The 18,308-nt window shown below is 44.4% G+C and overlaps 3 protein-coding genes across 4 annotated transcripts; 1 reads left to right on the forward strand and 2 right to left on the reverse strand.

Moving 5' to 3' along the window:
- Positions 1-487: 487 nt before the first annotated feature.
- On the reverse strand, positions 488-2,360 carry LOC131267609 (fumarylacetoacetase). The gene is made up of 4 exons (XM_058270526.1): positions 2,076-2,360; positions 1,923-2,006; positions 1,117-1,852; positions 488-939 (listed from the first exon to the last, which is right to left on the reverse strand). The coding sequence occupies exons 1-4, from the start codon at positions 2,154-2,156 to the stop codon at positions 593-595; spliced, it is 1,248 nt and encodes a 415-aa protein (XP_058126509.1). The 5' UTR covers positions 2,157-2,360; the 3' UTR covers positions 488-592.
- A 515-nt stretch (positions 2,361-2,875) lies between these two features.
- LOC131263166 (probable methyltransferase TARBP1) lies at positions 2,876-7,514 on the reverse strand. Of its 2 annotated transcripts, XM_058265325.1 has the most exons (6): positions 4,864-7,514; positions 4,753-4,794; positions 3,680-4,679; positions 3,467-3,618; positions 3,229-3,399; positions 2,876-3,162 (listed from the first exon to the last, which is right to left on the reverse strand). In XM_058265325.1, the coding sequence occupies exons 1-6, from the start codon at positions 7,512-7,514 to the stop codon at positions 2,991-2,993; spliced, it is 4,188 nt and encodes a 1,395-aa protein (XP_058121308.1). In that variant the 3' UTR covers positions 2,876-2,990. The 2 variants fall into 2 exon arrangements, with proteins under 2 accessions (XP_058121308.1, XP_058121309.1); XM_058265326.1 differs by lacking the exon at positions 4,753-4,794 and having other exon boundaries at positions 4,864-5,980.
- Positions 7,515-8,621: 1,107 nt separating this feature from the next.
- LOC131262498 (N-alpha-acetyltransferase 35, NatC auxiliary subunit) lies at positions 8,622-11,754 on the forward strand. The gene is made up of 11 exons (XM_058264513.1): positions 8,622-8,735; positions 8,805-8,932; positions 8,993-9,138; positions 9,200-9,423; positions 9,482-9,716; positions 9,776-9,814; positions 9,878-9,998; positions 10,056-10,237; positions 10,311-10,505; positions 10,580-11,371; positions 11,456-11,754. Exons 1-11 carry the CDS (start codon positions 8,701-8,703, stop codon positions 11,597-11,599), a joined length of 2,241 nt encoding a protein of 746 aa, XP_058120496.1. The 5' UTR covers positions 8,622-8,700; the 3' UTR covers positions 11,600-11,754.
- The last annotated feature ends 6,554 nt before the right edge of the window (positions 11,755-18,308 follow it).

Consider the following 18,308-nt stretch of genomic DNA (forward strand, 5'->3'; position numbering starts at 1 on the left):
TGCAGATGCGAACACAAAGCATAGCCAAATGTGAGGAAAACTCTGCCATCGCTAGCACAAATGGAAAAAGTTGTAGAAATTTTCACCCGCATTTCCTCTACTCTGATCTGAAAGGTACGAGTCGAGTTTCCCAGCACCGAAACACCTTTTAAATGGCGCTCCAATTCAATCTGGACCTGGACGCAATGCCGCTGTGCCGTTGCGGCGTTCAGCTTAACTGAGCAAAATGAAATCGAAACTTAAGGAATGGCAAGCAGAATCCACACATCATTTAAAGCAGTCAGACAAAAAACTAGAACACACAAACGTAACAAACAATGAAAGCATAAACAAACTCCCTACCTAGATGTTATGTGTTGTTGAAAAGAAATAAAATAAATGCGATGTCGAAGGAGAAAAACGGCTAACCCGAGATTCATTCGAGCGAACGTGCGTATGCGATGGTCACAACATGATTAAATAAAGCGTATCATATCTAACGGAAACCGGTTTTGTTAAACTTCTTTTTTTTTTCGAATAAACTCAAACGAATCGATTTATTTTTGCATGCAATAATCAACAGATTGGGAGTGGAATATATTTCGTGAGCGCACTACTCGAACGGTGTCGCCGGAAGCACCACTCCGGTACAGGAACCGAACCCGATGCGCAAACCCTCCGTGCTGCAGTGTCCGCGGATGGTAACTTCGTCGTTGTCCTGCAGAAATTTGCGCGTCTCACCGCCCGCCAACGGAACCTGTTTGGTGCCCTTCCAGCTTAGCTCCAGCATCGAACCGAACGAGTCGGACGCATCGCCACTGATCGTTCCCGACGCCATCAGGTCGCCCGGTTTTAGATTACACCCGGTAACAGTGTGATGCGCGATCTGCTGCAGCGCCGTCCAGTACAGGTTTCGGTAGTTCGACCGGCAGACCGTCGTTGCTACGCCCGTTGCCTTCGCTGATGTGTCGCCCGTTGGGAGGAGAAACGACAAACAAAAACAGGAAAAGAGGAATGTCAGAAAGAATGTATTCTAATGCACGAACGAGTCGTATTGAAAACAGGTTTCACTTTCGTTGAGCACCAGAACCGGATCGCGCCTCGGCGATCGTCGGCTATCATTCGAATTTGACTTACGCTTAATGTCGACCTCCAGTTTGATGTCGAAGTTAAACTTTTGCTCGTGCTGAAGATAGGGGAACGGTGTCGGGTCCTGGGGGAAGTTATCCACCAGAAACGGCTCAAGGGCGGCCACCGGGACAACCCAGGGTGAGATGGTGGTACCGAGATTCTTCGCCGTGAACGGCCCCAACGGTACGTACTCCCACTTTTGGATGTCCCGTGCGCTCCAATCGTTCATCAGCACCATGCCGAAGACACGGTTCGCTGCGTCACGGACAGAAACTCGCTCTCCCAGTGCCGTCGGAGGGCCACCGACGAAGAAGGCCATTTCCAGCTCGAAATCGAACAACCGGCAGGGTCCGAAAGCTGGATTCGCTCCATCGACCGGCAGCGTTTGACCGTACGGACGACGGATCGGAGTTCCGGAGACGACGACCGAGCTGGCTCGACCATGATAACCGACCGGTAGGTGCTTCCAGTTGGGCATCAGGGCATTCTCTTTGCCGCGGAACATCACACCGACGTTGGTGGCATGATGGATCGACGAGTAGAAGTCCGTATAGTCGCCGATGTTGGCCGGAAGGTGCATTTTCGCATCGGATTGCAAAACCAACGCCTGGGCTTGCAGATCGGCATCCTTGTGTAGCGCGGAACCTTCCAGCAGGAGCTCCTTGGTAATGCGTCTCACTTCCGACCACGCATCACAGCCCAGGGACATTAAGTCATTAAGGACGGTGGCGCCAAGAGCGGCCTAGTGAGGGAAAATACAAATGATTTGACGTGAAATAACTGGCAAGTTAAACAATGTTCTTCGTACTTACACGAACATTTTCTGGGTAAAATTGTTTCACGGCAGAAAGATCGAGGATTTGATCGCCAATCGCCACACCAATCCTGGCCGTTGGCTGCGCAGAGAGAAGCGAGAGAAAAGGTTAAAGCAAACGATAATCTTAGCGCGTTCAGATACACCTTACATTAGCCGCGGTACTGAAGACGCCATATGGAAGATTTTCGATCGGGAAGTCGCTTCCCTGTGGAACGTTGACAAACGACATGGTTCTGCGATGATGGTACGATCGTTGCGGTGAGTAAAGAATCGAACTGAAGACACAAACCACGCTGAACAACGTTAACCACAACCGAACTATGATTACACTCCACACGGCCTATCGCGGGCGTTCTCCGTAGATAACTAAATTCCTAATCCGGTACTGCCGGTATACGAGGCGATCGACGCAAGTTGTTTACGTCCAGTTCAGTCTAACGACACTGCGCGGATGTGGTTGTTAGCTTAGCAGCCCCACGATGTTCGCGTCTAACGCTGTTCTAATGTGTGCGTTTGTTGTCGAGCAACGCATGGGAACAGTTTTGGAGCCGGTTCCAGCATTGTAGGCATCCATGCGCGGAGATAAGCTCATTTACATTCTCGTTTGTGGCCTGATCTGAGGTAGATCGCCGGATGGTTTGTTACAAAGTATCGTGGAGGGTGGCTTATTTTTATCCACGAACTATTCCACATAAGCCAAACTAAATTGAAATCTCATTACAAAATTTATTATATTTTGAGTAAACACAAATTGAGTTGTATTAGCTGTAGAAATATTTGTTCAAGTAAGGATGATATAAAACAATTTTATTTACAATTTTACATAAATTATAACAATTACAAATTGTGTTGTATACACAATGTGAGTAAAATATGTCTAGGATAAAACAAATTATGAATTTTGTGGCAAAACAAACTTAGCTGTATTTTCGTATATTGAATCCGTGATATAAAGAACACATTTAGTTTTTCTTTGAATTATTTTCAAAAATAGCTCTTAAACCAGAAACATCGTTCATGTATTATAGTTTTAAGATTTAGAAAAAACATTGTACCTTAATGATTAATCAGCCTTCTCAAGCATTTTTGTGACGTGATGCTGCTTCGCGTATTCCCACATGAAAATGGCACCAGTTACGTGGACGTTTAGGGAACGTACCACACCAAACTGTGGAATCTCACCGATTAAATCTAGATGTCGTATGATTTCCGCAGGAAGACCATTTTTCTCGTGCCTATAAATAAACGGGACCACAGAAATAAGTCAAATGTTTATCAACCGATGAGTGTTTAGGACTTACCCTAGGACGAGAATGCACTTTTTAGGAAATTCAAGTTGTTGAATCGGTTTACTGCCAGTCGTTTGTTCAGCGCCAACAATCGAATATCCTTTATCCTTCATCTCCTGTAGGTACTCGACCAGCTTGTGTGCTTTCAGCTCGCCAACGTTTAACCACTTTTCTGCGGTCATACTGTACAAATGAGCATGGGAAGTAGACAATCAGTAACAATAGTTTTCCTCGGTTTATCCTGAATTACCTCAATGCTTGAAATTCCTTATTGTCGATATCTTGGAGGGAATTGATGACGAACTGTTTCACTGCGAAAATTTCGCTCGTTCTGGCCAACCCTCCGAGATTTGGTGCCCGATTAACCAGACTCGCCACAACTATCAGACCTTCCGTGTAGTCCTTTGAATAGAAAAGGCGATTAACGGTTGAGGAAAAAATCCATGCACCTTCATCCACTTACCATCTTCTTGAGACACAAATTCTCCGGCAACCCAAGCAGTAGTTCCTGGCTCGGCTCTAGGTTCTTTAAGGGTACAATTTTTCGCTGCACAAAATCGGCACCCCCAACCGATTGGGCCAGGAAAAGATTTTCGCGCTTTTCGATCGATAACTCATCGAACTCGAGAGGCTGCCCAAGGTGACTCTCCCCGAGGCCCAACATTTGGAGGCAATCTTTCAGTATTGCCGTCCCGACGACGTCCTCCGGTGGCGCCATGGAAACCTTCGGTATGTTGTGAAAGATATTTTCCATCGTCAACAGATTCCCGTAATCGAAAACACTGTTGAAACGGAAATCTTTCATACATTTCTCTATGTTACGCTCCACGTTACCCTGCCGGAGGTAGCTGTTCACGGCTGCATAGATCTCCCCGAAAGGACCCTCTTCGATGGGTTGCGGGGAGAACTTTGCGATCAGCTTCGTGATTGTTATCTGTGCGTACAGGCGGGTGGAGAAGTTTTGCGCCATCGTCCAGGGCAGCAGCAGATAGATATACTTTTCGTTGAGCGTCGAGGTCTGGCAGCAGCGCAGCCAAAGTATGACGAACACCGACTGTATGCCGGATACTTTAACCTTTTCGTTACGGAGCGAATTGGCGATAGTGAGTGTATCGATCGTGCTATCGGCCACGATCAGTTCGATCAGATAGTTGATGTTCGGTTGATTCGTTTCGTACAGCATGACCTCCAGTAGTGGGTATGGTTTCGTACCGGTCAGCTTGAGAACAACGCAAAGGGCTTGAATGATGCGTAGCTTCTGCCGGTGCGTAATAGAATCGGCATAATATCGTTCCTTTGCCTTCGTTATTTGCACAAAACGTTCCATCAGCATTCGTTCCAGTTTAAGGAGAAACAGAACCGCGTCGGGGTGATTTGCCTGAACGATTCGGTACAGGAACAGGACGCATAGTACGCGAACACGTGCGTCCGCTTGGGCAACATATCGGGGATGCTGATTTAACCTAAAATTAATCATCAACAACCTTATTCAAAAAGAAAATTCTGGAAGGTAAATTTATTGATACTGGTACTTACGATACTTCAAAAGCGCAATGATCAATTACTTCATTTTCTATCCTAAAAATAGAAAAAAACAAATCATCTACTGACTGTTAACACAAGAATGGCGTTCACAACTCAACTCACTTTTGATCTCGCTTTTGAACATCTCCTAAAGTAATTCCCTGCAACAGCAGCTTCCCGAAGGCGCTCCAGTTGAGGATGATCGGTATGGGAAGTTGGAAGATGTTCTCGAATACGATGTTTGCCAACCCATAGATGGTGCTCGCTTGCTCGAGAAACAATTCTATATAGGCAGTTTCTTTTGGGTCGATTTGTACGTCGTATGGATCAATTTCCGCTACATCGTTCAGCCTTGTGTAGGGTATTAGTAACATGGCAATGAACTTTTTGATCAGTTTCATAAAATGATCTGATTTACGGTAGTTCAATATCTCCTTATAACATCGATTAACTACAACGAGACGTGCTTTATGGTGCGATTGTGAGTGTAGTATCTCGAGCACATTCATCAAGACGTCGATGTTTCCGACGTCAAGAAGACTGATTAGTTTCAACCAATCGTCTTCAGAACGAAGCCCATTTTCATGGCAGTAGAGTAAAAAGATTTCCGACATCATGACATACAGTTGGTCGATCGATAGCTTTGCTGATTGCTGACGCTGGAGGTTGTTTTTGAACATTATGTGGAAAATTGATTCCAATATGTTTGACGCGCTGCAAACATCCCCCATATGTATGATGCATAGATGAGCAATTTGAATCGTTTCAACTGCCACCGCGTCGGTATTGTCGAATAGGATCAAACGATCGTGGAGTTGGTTCCGAAGATCATTGAGGATTTCATTCCATCCATTGCTGCATGGAGCCGATACTTTCTTCGCTAATCGTACAGATTTCGACACTTCTCTAAGTGTGGAGAACATAGTAGGCGAAATTGGTATCTTCGATTGTATTGCTTGTTTTATTTCAAGCATTTGAGGGGGTGTGGCATCTGGTAAGGTCTTTAAAATGCGTATGTGAACCGTTTCTGGTAATTGATGAAGAATGTTCCAAAAAATGACATGATTTGATTGTGAAAGAGTCTTCATCAGCTTATCCTGCTTGACCGGTTGTGCATTGACGATCCATTTGACCAGTATGTTTTTTATGAAAAACGTGTCGGTGACGGTGACCATTGGCAGGTGCGCCAATAATGCTTCTTCCGTTATAGCGTCACAAAACGTTGTACCTGATTCATCCTGAACATGTTCCGGCAATATGGTAAACACCGATGAAAGTTTCTCAATCTCGCATACAAGCACCAGAAGCTGATTTGATCTCGTAACCTTCCGACATCGGTTCACGTATCGCGTGATAGTTTTCAACAGCAATACAACTGTGATGTACCGAAGCGATACGTTTTTCACTTCGTGACATACTTTTACGCAATTGCTGAGGCTTTTTAGCGAGATAAAGCATCCAGCTTCGTCTGTTTTTAACAGGTCTGATTGTTCATGTATCACGTTTACGATGCAATAGTACGGTACTGAGTTCCAACTTATATCCTGGATGGAATTCGTCAAGTATGACAATGCTTCAGCATTGTTGTAGTACTGTTTCAGGGCATGAATGATTTCAGCAACGTTGTCGAACAGTGTCATTCGGTTGAATGCTTCTAAGAATTGATTTTCCAGCACCGTATCAGAAGGATCAAAGGATCTTTGCTTCAGAAAGTGCTGTATCCCGCTATTTGCAACACGTGGGTTATCGTGCAGCAAAATTAACCGTAGAAGCAAATTTTTCCATGCCACGTGCAGGGGATCTACCTTCTCAAGCAACTCCAATGCTGGCAGAATCAGATGAGTTTGTGTTTCGTTCAATGCTTCGGCAATGACTACAAACGACTGCCAGGCGTTGTTTAGTATCTCCGATCGTGTTTTGTCCTGGAACCAGTTGAAATATGTACTGGACAAATCTTGCTGAAACTGCTTTGCATAACCGATGGCGTACTGTACGAAGGCCAAGGCTTCTTTCCGACATACCGCTACTTTTCCAGTGAGGCTTTCCATCACGATGGGCCAAACATGATCGCACTGTATGACTGACAATATTTCCGCTTGTTTGTCCTCCAATCGAAGTAAAGTTTCCATCAACTGATGAAGCATAAATGACCTATTTTCGGTGATTAGTTTTGTATCTTGAAGCATTCGCAGCCACACGTCGAATAGTTTGGGATAGAATTCCATTAGCGTTTGCAAGCATGCGAGCGCCTTCATTCTCACCACTTTTGATTCCGAAGCAAGCCTTCTTATCATTTCTTCGCCTTCAAACGCATTAAATAATGAACATAATTCCGGGCGTTCTTTTGCCAAGATGAGTAACGTTCTCAGCACATCGTAGTAGACGGGTAGCTCGATGTATTCCGTTCCAAACATTTTCACCAGTAATTCCAATTCTGATCGTATGGCTCCAACATCTTCTTCGACCAGTATCGTCAGAGTAAGGGCACTCAAGATCCATCCGAATGTTTCACTGTCGGCTTGCAAGCGTAAATAGTTTTCATGAATGATGGCTATTATTTCCTGCACGGTCAGTTGGATAACTTGCAGGGACTTGGGAAGTTTGCCACGTTTTTTCATCAGCAATACGTAAACAAATGCTTCGAGTGACGATTTACGCAAGTTACGGACATTTTGAAAGAAAGCTTTCTCGTTGAGTGCGAACTGTATCACTTCCTCGTGAATTTCCGTACTAGTTGTGCACAAATCATGGACGAATTTCGTTTTGTAAACCATTTTACCACGTTCGGGGAAATTTTAGATTTAGCCGGCACTGTTTTGTTTACGTTTGCCATATGAGAAATGCCAAAACTAAACATGTGTGCGTGAAGTCCATTTCCCAAGGAGTGGAACCTTTCAGGTAGAGTGAAATTGTGTGTTATATCTGACATATTACAGGGGTTTTCAGATGATATCATTACAACAGCACCAGATTCTACTGAATTCAACTGGATTCAACTGGATTCAACTGGATTCAACCGGATTTAAAAAGGATTCAACCGGATTGAACTAGACACCGGATTAAACCAGACACAACCGGAAGATTCAACCAGATTCTACGAAATTCAACCGGATTCAACCGGATGCAACCGCATTCAACTGGATTCAATTGAATTCAAACCAGATTTAAACCGGATTCAACCGGATTCAAACGGATTCAACCGGATTCAACTAGATTCAACTGGATTAAAACCTGTTTCAACTGAATTCAACCGGATACAAACTGGACTCAACTGGATTCAAACCAGATTTAAACCGAATTCAACCGGATTCAACCAGATTCACTGGATTCAAACCTGATTCAACCGGATTCAAACGAATTCAACCTAATTCAAACGGGTTTAACCTAATTCAAACCAGATTCAAACCGGATTCAACCAGATTCAACCGGATTCATACCGAACTTAACCGGATTCACTGGATTCTGGACACTGGATTGATGATTTTCAACCAATTGTTCAAGTGAACAAAGATTTATTTCTTCATTTAATAAAAAATGGGTCCGCGACAGCCGAGCGGTAGCGCCGGTTAGAAAATCGGCCCATGAGCGCCGGGGCTCACCACCTCGACGGCTTGGGTTCGAATCCCAACCGAGACCGGACCCTCCCCTGTACGAGAGGACTGACTATCCACGTACTCAAAGGGAAAAAGTCTTGTAATCCCTTCATGAGACAGGCATGACTAACAAGATCGATACGCCAAGAAGAAGAAATAGAAGAATAAAAAAAAGATCGTCACTGAAACCAACTTCAACAACAAATAGGTTTGATAACTGTCAAAAAAATGTCTACATCATGCACCTTGGTATTTGGCACCTTGGTCAGAATTGATTTAGACAGGAAAACAAATATTAGAAAGTATCGTCTTGCAAATTCTCTTGCATTGTCTCGCAGCAGGATTTTTGCAAGCATTGAAAAGCGCCATGCAGCAGACCGGGGTCGAAATTCAAGATTTAACGTAACTACATCTCGTTCCAAGTGGAGTGATTGCAAAGTATACTAACATCCTGTTTTGATTGTTTTACAGTGTCACCAGCAGTGATGGTACCAATCCACAAGCAACTCCTGCAGGCGAAGAAGGAAGCAATCCGGGAGCAACAGTACCAATCGATGAATGGACGGACATCACGACCGATTTTTTCGATTGTGTAAAAGGTAAGGCACCCGCGTAGAACAATTCATTGTTGCAAAGAAACTAATATCGATGATTTACAGATCTAAAGCTCGGAGAACTTGTGCATGACTCGCTGTTCGGGTTGCTCGAGGCAATGTCCGCTATCGAAATGATGGACCCGAAAATGGATGCCGGAATGTGCTGCAACAGGGAAGCCACACCGTTAACATTTGATACTGCAGTCGAGGTAATGCGATCGTAAAAGATATATTTACGAAATAATTCCTTTCTTCTTCCCTTCCCCTTAGACGGGTCAGCTTAAGTTGGTCAACTTGGAGCCAAAGGAATGCATTGGCATCATCGATGCAGTTTACTCGTGTACCGTTTCATGGCTGGAGGGACACTCGATGGCACAAACCGTACTCACCTGCCTCTATCTTCATAAACCGAACCGCGTCGAGTGTAAAACGATGAAATCGTTTTCCATTGCAATACAGAAGATTATTAACTTGATAAGAAATTTCATCTTCAGGTAACTTGTGTTCTACTGCTCAAGTCTTCACTGTTATAAATTATGATTTTATTCGTAGGGCTCATGTTTTCGAAGAGGAAGACTTCCAACTTGGCACATTCGACAACAACCTGTGCTCAGAAATAACGGAGGCTAAAGCATTGAATATGTTGAAAACTGCAGAGGACGATCTGATCAAAAAGGCTAAGGATGTTGAAGACGAGACGGAAAAAGATGCAATACAAGCATTGCTGACAAGAATGCGTTTTACCAGGCTGTTTCTGCAATGTTTGGTCTCGCTTTACCCAGTGAAAGTATGTCTAACCCAAGGGTTAAAGATTAAGATGCATAACTAATCCTTTTTAAATTGTAGCAAAGTACGACATGGCAGCTAGGGCAAGAAATAACGGTGGTAAGGATGGAAAGGGATGATATTTTTTAAATTTAGATATTAATCTGTTTTACTGTTTTTCAGCAAAGCGTTTCACCGACGAAAAATGAGATGGTCGACATTGTGAAATCGTTGAACGGTGCATTGGAGCTGGCACAGACCATGGAGAAGACAATCGATCTCGGCACGCAACCGGAGGAAGGATGTAAGCATGAAACGTGTGGCGATTTTTCTTCGTTTTGGTACATTGTCTTCATTTTAGCCGACGCACCGAATCCGATGGGCTTTTCCATGATGGTGAACCAACGGTTGCTTCCTCCGACCTTTCCCAGGAGCACCAAAATCAAGGACCGCAAATCGAGCATCCAGTATCTGGTAGAATTGATACAGCGCATAAAGCATGCCTGCAAAATAGTGAACTGTACCAACTTTCACGCCGCTTTGGTAATTTCTCGTGATCCTTTCTTCCTATGTTTGGCGGTTAAAAATTGTTCCAGAAATAATTTTTCTCGCGTAGAATTTTCTTATGGATTTCAGCAAAAAGTTCGGACCATGTCTACTGTCTCGGAGCATCCCGCAAACCTTGTATCTGCCTGCCCGTGGCAAGGTGTTCGGGGTGAAACCGCTGACGGAGGTGCTCAAAGAGTCTGCCAGGGCGTTCATTGCCCCTCCCGTTCTGCTTCCCGATAATCCACTGTTTAACCATGTGGGCGTATGTTTCGTTGTGTGGTTGACCGTACACGACTATTTTCATTTGATTTCATCTTCGATTTTTTTTTTTCGCAGGCCGTAATGTGCGTCAATTCGTTTTTCGAGTACAACGAACCGACGTTTAGTACACTGTTTGCAATCTGCGGATACAATCGCGCCCGGCAACGGGACCGGCTGGGCATGATAATGTCAAGCTTCGCACACCTGCAGGACGAAGCGGAACGGGTCGACGTTTACCTGCACTCGCTGTCGCTGAAGAATGAAAACTCGCGTCAGCATCTGGCGTGCTTCGGCACGTGGGTGTTCTACCATTGTCTGCGGGCGATGTCCTTCTACCTGCTGGCGGGGTTAGAGCTGGAGCTTTACAGTGTGCACGAGTATTTGTACATTTTCTGGTACCTCTACCAGTATCTGTTCTGCTGGATCGGGTCCGCCCTGACGCGGGCCGAAACGTTCCTGGCCGAGCAGGAGTACATGGCCGACATGAAGGCGGCGGCAACGAAGGGTGCCAATCAGAAGAAACCGAAGGCGAAGAAACGGAAGAGCAAGTCCGACGCAAAGGAGATCATCTTCAATCACGCCATTCAAACGTTGTGCGGCGGGTACTACAAGGCGCTGGCCGGGTTCATTAAGGAGGATAGAATCCCGGAACCGCTGCCAACGTTTGATAACGAGCAGGTTCGCTTCGAGCATCGTTTTGCCCCGTTTGCCACGCTCGCGACGCCACCGCCGATGCCGTACTCCGAGTTTAAGCAGATGAAAATTTTCCTGCTACAATCGCCCGCGACGGAGCTGTATGCGGCCGCTGCCAAGCACTTCCACGAGGCTCGGACGCTGCTGGAAACGTTCCCCAATCCGGACGACGATGTACGTTTCTTTTTCCCCAACTTGCACCGGTTCTATTTCAATTTACGGTCAACAATTGTTTCCACCCTTTTCTTCCTTTTGCAGTGGTCCGAAGTCGTGAAGGTGGCCAAAATGAATTTCGTCATGATGAATCTGCTCGCCAGCGGGCACAGCAGGCAGTCGAAATTGCCGCCCGAGTTCGATTTCTCCTGCCATCGGTACTTTCCGATCATTAAGCAAAGGAAATAGCATCGCGCAGAAACGAACCCGCATGAACCTGCGGTCAAAGCCGTGGGTACGGTCGCGCTCCGTACCATTCCACTGGTCGTCGGGGAATGCTGTCGCTAATTTATTCTAGCTGGAAGTTGTATATTGTACCATGAATAAATATTTTGTGTGCAGAAAAACGTATACGACAGTTCGAGTTCGTTTTAAAAGATACATCACATAAAGAGGAATTAATCTATGTTGCTAATTTGAATGCTTGTGAGTGCGTACATAAGAAAATGTAATTTTCCAAACAGATAATATGCTACCAGTATCCTTACAGCTTCCGAGAGGAATGATAATTCTCCCAGCCATTCGATGTAACGGCTGAAGTAGGTCATCCCCGCTCCAGCCGGGAGTGCGTTTTAACGGCATCCAGAAAGTCAGGGGCACATAATTCAATCACCCTGGAACGATCCCTGTACTCGCGCGTTTATGGGTGAAAGTTTGCCATTCCCATCCCCCATGCCGCGTGGTAGATGTACCATTTTATTAGCTTTCGGATGATCCGCCACTGGCATTCGGCAGCAACCCTCAGGAGTGTGTCGGTCTCGTGTCGTAAAGTTTTGGGATGACTAGGACTGTTTCACATGCGCCGACGGACCGCATGCCCTCTCCGAAACCCACTCTCCGGGGAGCGAAACGTTTCGAGGGATTATGCTGTATCGGTTTCTTCGTCAGCGCTCGTGCATACGAGAAACATGGTAATCGGTTTCGTTTTATGACCATTAACGGGTGGTGTCAAGCCCGGGCCTCCCCGGTCGTGGGTCGTGGCACGCGACCCAGGGTTCGTTTGCCTTGGGGTATGTTAATCAACCAAAGTCGTTTTAATAGCAAGAAAGCGGATGATTCCCAGTCGTTGCCGAGCGTGTTCATAAAGTATGCTGGTTTAACACTTCCACATTTGAGATTGTGGTGCTAATGCATGCGTTTTGGATAAATTATTCCATCAGAGAGCACTACAGCCACGACTGACTCTACTAAATAACACTATATTAGATTAGCTGGAACGAGCTTAAGGAAAAGTTTTCCTTAAAAATGCTTAACATTTACTCCCTCCCCCACATACCGCGATGAAAAGTGTGTCCGACGCACGAAAGAAGCACCACATACGGGTACAGGTGTCGCCGTTCGGTACGCCTGATTAGTTTTATGGTTCCCGAAAACATGCTAATATCACTTTCGCTTACATGGGAAAACTTTGCAAAGACCCATTTTGGTGGGCAGAAAGCAAAACAAGTTTAGCATTACGATGAACGATAATTGCTTTCCCGTAGGGTCCCCCCCCCCCCCTCCCCCAGCTGGAGCCAGCTCTCTCGCGGCTGGGTAAGTGAAAATTACTATGGCAACACGCATTTCCGCGCACTTTACGTAATCGGTCACAACAGAGATGGTATCGATTGAGATAGCGTGTTCGATGGCAAAGTGGAAGAGCAATTTAAAGCTTGTTATGTTTCCGAAAGTGATGAATAATATTCAATAAACTCGACGAGTAACGAAATTGGTTTCGGTGATTCCATTCTGTTGTATCTCTATTATCGGTTTACAATTAATTTTGTTATTAATTTCGCATGAAATGTTCGCTTGAACGGTAGCTTAATTCCGTATCTACTAATAACCGATCGGATGAAGCAAGTTACAAATGGAACCACTTAGGATGGGCAACGGCGTACCTACGCTGGACATGCCTATGCGAATGACCTTCCGCCGCAACGGACGGAAGTGACCTACGGTTCCATATGGCGTCTACAATGTTTTTATATTTATACTATCTAATTATTTAATGCACATGTTTGTAACGGTTCCATTCGAATGATGCTGCGCCTTGGAAGTCGATGATAAGCGGAAACGGTTCGCTTTCTGCGACAACTACCCTGGAGCCAGCGGTCATAAAAACCACGCACCGGTCCGGCCTCCAGGCTCGAAGGACTCCAGCAATCACCTTTTATCACCTCCGGCAAGCCTTTACAACGTCCGCACTGGATGGATTTATGATGATAAATTAATTAGACTTGTTCCGCGACGGTGCGCGATGGCCGACCACGGGTCCGGGTCGATTTAATGATACGGCGCGTTGGCTGACCGGAAACGCCGTCCAGTTTAATCCGCTCGGGCTAGAAAGTAGAGGGGGGGGGATGGGGCAGAAAGATAGAGGGTGCGTAAAAATCGATCGGCTCAACACCTGATCGCGGTTCCGGGGCGAAGGCAAACAAATTCGTGAACACGCTCGAATGTCACAGCAGTGGCCACGTAACCACCCGGTCGGATTTGGGCCGATGATTTTCAATCCCTTTTCGATTTGTAATTGCCAGTGTTCCACGGCGCGGACGATTGTCCGGCGAATCGATAAATCTTCGCACCCGCCCCGGATCCGCTGGTGACTCTGGTGTCCAATAAAAAGGCCTCAGGATCCCGGCCGAATGGCTTGGTCGCGTAACCCGGGAAGCGAACGTTTTTGCAATTAATTTCGTGCGTTTTTCGAGCGGCCACCCGTCCCGCCCGGGGTTGGCGTGTAATTAAGGCTAAACGGGATTTCCCATGGCTCATTAACGGACAAAATAGTTCCGGTGGCCGGTGGCCTGGGTGGTTGCACATGGCGTTGGCGGTGTGACCACGGTTGTGGGTAGGTGTGTATGTGTGTTTGCCAAAAAGTTGAACGCTTGCACCCGACCGATTGGTCGGCCGATTCGGAATGCCGATCTGACCAATTTTCAATTTACGACCGACGGCGGTGTCCGGTGCATTCCGCTTCTCGGTTGGTTCCGGTCGGTGGTTTTGCATTCAATTTTAACCGCCGTCTCGTTTGGACGGCAAATCGACAGCAACGAAACTTTTCCAATCGCTACCGAATGGCGTTGTGCAATCGTTGGGACGATGGTACAATTTTCCAAATTAGTGACAAAGTGTGGATTTTAATCGCACTGCTCCGTGAATCATTGAAGCTCCTTCCAAGCTTTTCTACATACACCCATTTCGGCGATCAATTTATTGAAATCTAATCCGTGTCGTAAATTATACTTTTTAAGCATGTCTTCAGTTATATATGTTTTCAATAGTTTGTCTGTTTTTCATGTTTTTTTACATCAAAAATAAAACTTCGAAAAATATCAAACAACCAACATGGAAAACTTTAGATATATTTTAATAGTTCATTATGTGTATCATGTTGGCGTATTCTTTTACCCATTTTAAAAAGTCTTCATTTTCATAATATAACTTTATATGAAAAATTAATCATTTCTTTTCTATTCCTATTTATAACATTTATGTTCTATTGTTTAACACTGGAGAGTTAGTAAGTGAGTACACAAAATTAAGAAAATCGTGATAATTTATTTATTTAATGTACCGAGCCGAAAAAGATGTCAATTGACCAATGTTTTATGAAAACTAAAACGAATTGGAAGGTTTCAAACAATAGAATTAACATTATAATACCCAACAATTTCGATTCCATTCGAATCTTAACGTTTGCCCTTAATTTAGTCGGACCACTATTGTGGAAACACGATACTTTACAACTTTAAAAATTATACATAAGTTGAGTATGTAAGAATCGAACCCCAACATAAACATAGAGAAAAAAAATTCGAGTAAGCCCTTAAAGGGCAGGCATAACCAAACCGGTCGTTACGCCAAGAAGAAGTGTAAGAATCACTCAATACACTGGTTCAAAGTTAAAATCTTTACGTACGCTGTAAGAACTCAAAAGTATTTTAATATCGTTAAAGATGCGAACGTATTTTCCATGGCTTTGAATTTTCATTCCGTTAAAGCAATGGAGATTGCTTTGTAAACTCTATCAAATGTGATAAAACTCTTGCAAAAAGTAGTAAAAACACATATGGACACTAGAAAAAAAGTCACTTTAAACGAAGAAAATGTGCTGCGATTTGTAGTGAACTCAAAATAGCCAAAAAGCGTTAACAAAGAATGTAGTCTAGTACATAGTTGTCGATAGTCCATCCGATCCCATTTTCCAGATGGAACGATTAAAGTTGCCATTCGCATCTTCGCAGATTCCCGGTGGCTGGTATTCGTTTACTTCCCACGAGGATGATAACTCCCACTAGCCTGCCAGGATACCATCCCCCCCTCACTTCTAACCCGGCTGGTACCCACACGAGCCACACTTTAGTTGGCGGTCGGTCGCGCGTCGCTTGTTCCGGCACCGCAACTTTACGATCCACGCGCCAACCAAACACCCGCCGATAGTTGGGTTGGCTGGGGAGCGGGTTGAGGGGAGGATAAAATGGGAAATGACATTTCCCATATGCCATACCTCGACCTCACTCTCTCTCCCTCGGGTGCATCGTGCGCCAGTCTGAGTTAGTTTATATCTAATTGTGATGCAAATGCGGAAATGTTCGCGGCTCTTCCGCGACGTTGAAGGAAAAGCTCGGAAGCGGTGGAGAGCCGGGCAGTTATCCCCCCCCATCGGTCCGGTGAGACTAGGAATGTGAGCAACAAAGTGTCCGAAGTGAAACACTCGAGCGGATGTGGGAACTGGCCGGACGAGGCAAGGACGCGCGAAGATGGCGATGGAGGAAATCGTTGTGCAAACACGCTCACACTCGACTTGCTCGACTTCTGGTTGCGACCAGTTTCTGGCCAGTCTGACCGAAGTTCGTACAATGCAACCGGTTATGGTTGGCTGTGTCCGCGTTGCATGGCTAGGCGAGCTGGCTATTTTATGCAAATATTTGTCAGCTTCCGGACGGCGTTTTCCAAACGCGGACCGAAGAGATGCTTTCAATTGCTATTATTACGCACAACCGTTTTCCCACTGTTCGGTTTGTTGATGGAGTGTACACCGAACCGAACCACGTTGGCCACGTTCCAACGCCGAAAGCGTTTCAGATAGCTTGAGCGCGGAGGGTGCAAGGAGAAGGTCGGAAAGACGGGAGGGTAGAAACCCCAAAACGTTACGCATATCGAATTATTATCATTATCTGATAAAGCGTTTAGCTATTGACACATAACGCGGTGCGTTCTATGCTTCTGCTCTACGGTTGTCGTATAACATTTCGCATTTTCCTTCCACAAACAGCCATTCGTTACACGGAAGGGAAGTCACAAGGATAAATACATAATTTGGAGCACCACATGAATCGGAGCCCGTTGCGCTTTGGCCGGCGAGTTATGCGACCGCGTGGTGGATAACTATATTTTCTGACAATTGATGGTCGCTATCGCCAACTGTACGTTACTAGCTACCACCCCTTTTTTGGCCCCACAACCCCATTTGGGAACTGGAAAATGCAGTGCAATGAATGGAATGCTATTTGAGTTCGTAATGATGTCGACAGGATGTGTAACATGGTGTGGCGTTTGGGATACGTGAGAGACAAAAAAAGGAGGTTCAACTGAGTGGTTTATATAATTGGAAAAGTGTAGATATTTCATTGTGGTTGGATTAACACGCGATGCTGCTCGGAAACGGGGCACTATTTGGTGTGACTATTTAATGGACTATTCGATGCTTTTATGATAGCTTCAGCCAACCCCTGCACAATAGCAGCGAAATCGAATTGTCAAATCATTCTTTTCATCCTTTCTAAATAGACTGGAAATGGTTTATTGTGACTTAAAACGATTGCGAACACATGATCATGATACATGATATATGATCTGCAGTTGCAGATACAAAAGCGTTCTGTTTCATAGAAAATAACAATAAATTCCTGTATTTAAATCAACTGGTGTTGATAGATTGAAGCTAAAAAAAAGCATTCAAATGAAAAAAAAAAATAAATGGGATGTTTGAACAAGTTTTGATTAAACATATAAGTCGCTGCATTGTATTGCTTTAGTTTAATTTTATTTATTAAAAAATAATAACTACAAGATCTCGTTTTACATGTCGTTTTGGGTCCTAAGAAGTGTAAAACTCGGATATTTTGCCATCTTTTACACTCTTGAGATTAGAAAATGCGAATGTTGCATCCCAACAAAATAAATATCATTCTTCTTCCTACTTTCATTGAGACATTTTTTTATTTTGTAGCTCGGTGGTTCAAACAATTTTCATGTTTAGTTTCTAATAATTTCCTTGAAACAAAAAGAAACACCGGTATGAATAAAACAAATTACATATCAACGATAAGCAAATAATGTTTAGGATGGGATAAAAAATCATCGTTTGCGTGTTTGAAAAACCTCAATTCAATCATGTCTATTATAAATGAGGCTTCTCGTGATTTAGAATAGATCAGAATCATTTTACATGAACATAAAGGCTTCTCGTGTTTTGAAAAGGCTTCTCGTGAGCTCTCACACAGTAATAATAATTAAAAATTAAACTTAAGAATTGCTCGAATTGTCAATGATATTTCCTGGAGATTTCACGGAATTAAAAATTAAGTGTTTAAGTTTGAATTTAATATTCCCTACCACGATCCAAAACGCTGCGAAGTTTCGAATTTAGGATAAAAAACAGAAATATTACATTAGTTCATATGAACTTAGCACAGATAATGTGTTCAATTCAGATAATGTTTCATAAGTTCAATTTTAAAGCGTGAAAAACTCTCTATGCAACACGAAGTCAATTACTAAATGCGATGAACCTTCTTCGAGAGAAATTCTTCCACAGCACAATCGTGAACTACAACCCCAATTAGTTTTGGTCGTTTTCAAAAGCATTGTTTATGTCACTCTCCTCCAAAACAACTCGCCGGGAAAATCAAAC

The sequence above is a fragment of the Anopheles coustani genome, chromosome 2 (genome assembly GCF_943734705.1).
Source record: "Anopheles coustani chromosome 2, idAnoCousDA_361_x.2, whole genome shotgun sequence".
NCBI lineage: Eukaryota > Metazoa > Arthropoda > Insecta > Diptera > Culicidae > Anopheles > Anopheles coustani.

Coding starts and splice junctions, on each gene's coding strand:
- LOC131267609 (XM_058270526.1), bottom strand. CDS start 2,156: ATGTCGTTTGTCAACGTTCCACAGGGAAGCGACTTCCCGATCGAAAAT. Junction 2,007..2,075: donor TCTTCAGTACCGCGGCTAAT/GTAAGGTGTATC, acceptor CTCTCTGCGCAG/CCAACGGCCAGGATTGGTGT. Junction 1,853..1,922: donor TTTACCCAGAAAATGTTCGT/GTAAGTACGAAG, acceptor TTCCCTCACTAG/GCCGCTCTTGGCGCCACCGT.
- LOC131263166 (XM_058265325.1), bottom strand. CDS start 7,514: ATGGTTTACAAAACGAAATTCGTCCATGATTTGTGCACAACTAGTACG. Junction 3,619..3,679: donor ATTTGTGTCTCAAGAAGATG/GTAAGTGGATGA, acceptor TTCTATTCAAAG/GACTACACGGAAGGTCTGAT. Junction 3,400..3,466: donor AAGGAATTTCAAGCATTGAG/GTAATTCAGGAT, acceptor TCATTTGTACAG/TATGACCGCAGAAAAGTGGT.
- LOC131262498 (XM_058264513.1), top strand. CDS start 8,701: ATGCAGCAGACCGGGGTCGAAATTCAAGATTTAAC. Junction 8,933..8,992: donor TTTTTTCGATTGTGTAAAAG/GTAAGGCACCCG, acceptor GATGATTTACAG/ATCTAAAGCTCGGAGAACTT. Junction 10,506..10,579: donor CACTGTTTAACCATGTGGGC/GTATGTTTCGTT, acceptor TTTTTTTCGCAG/GCCGTAATGTGCGTCAATTC.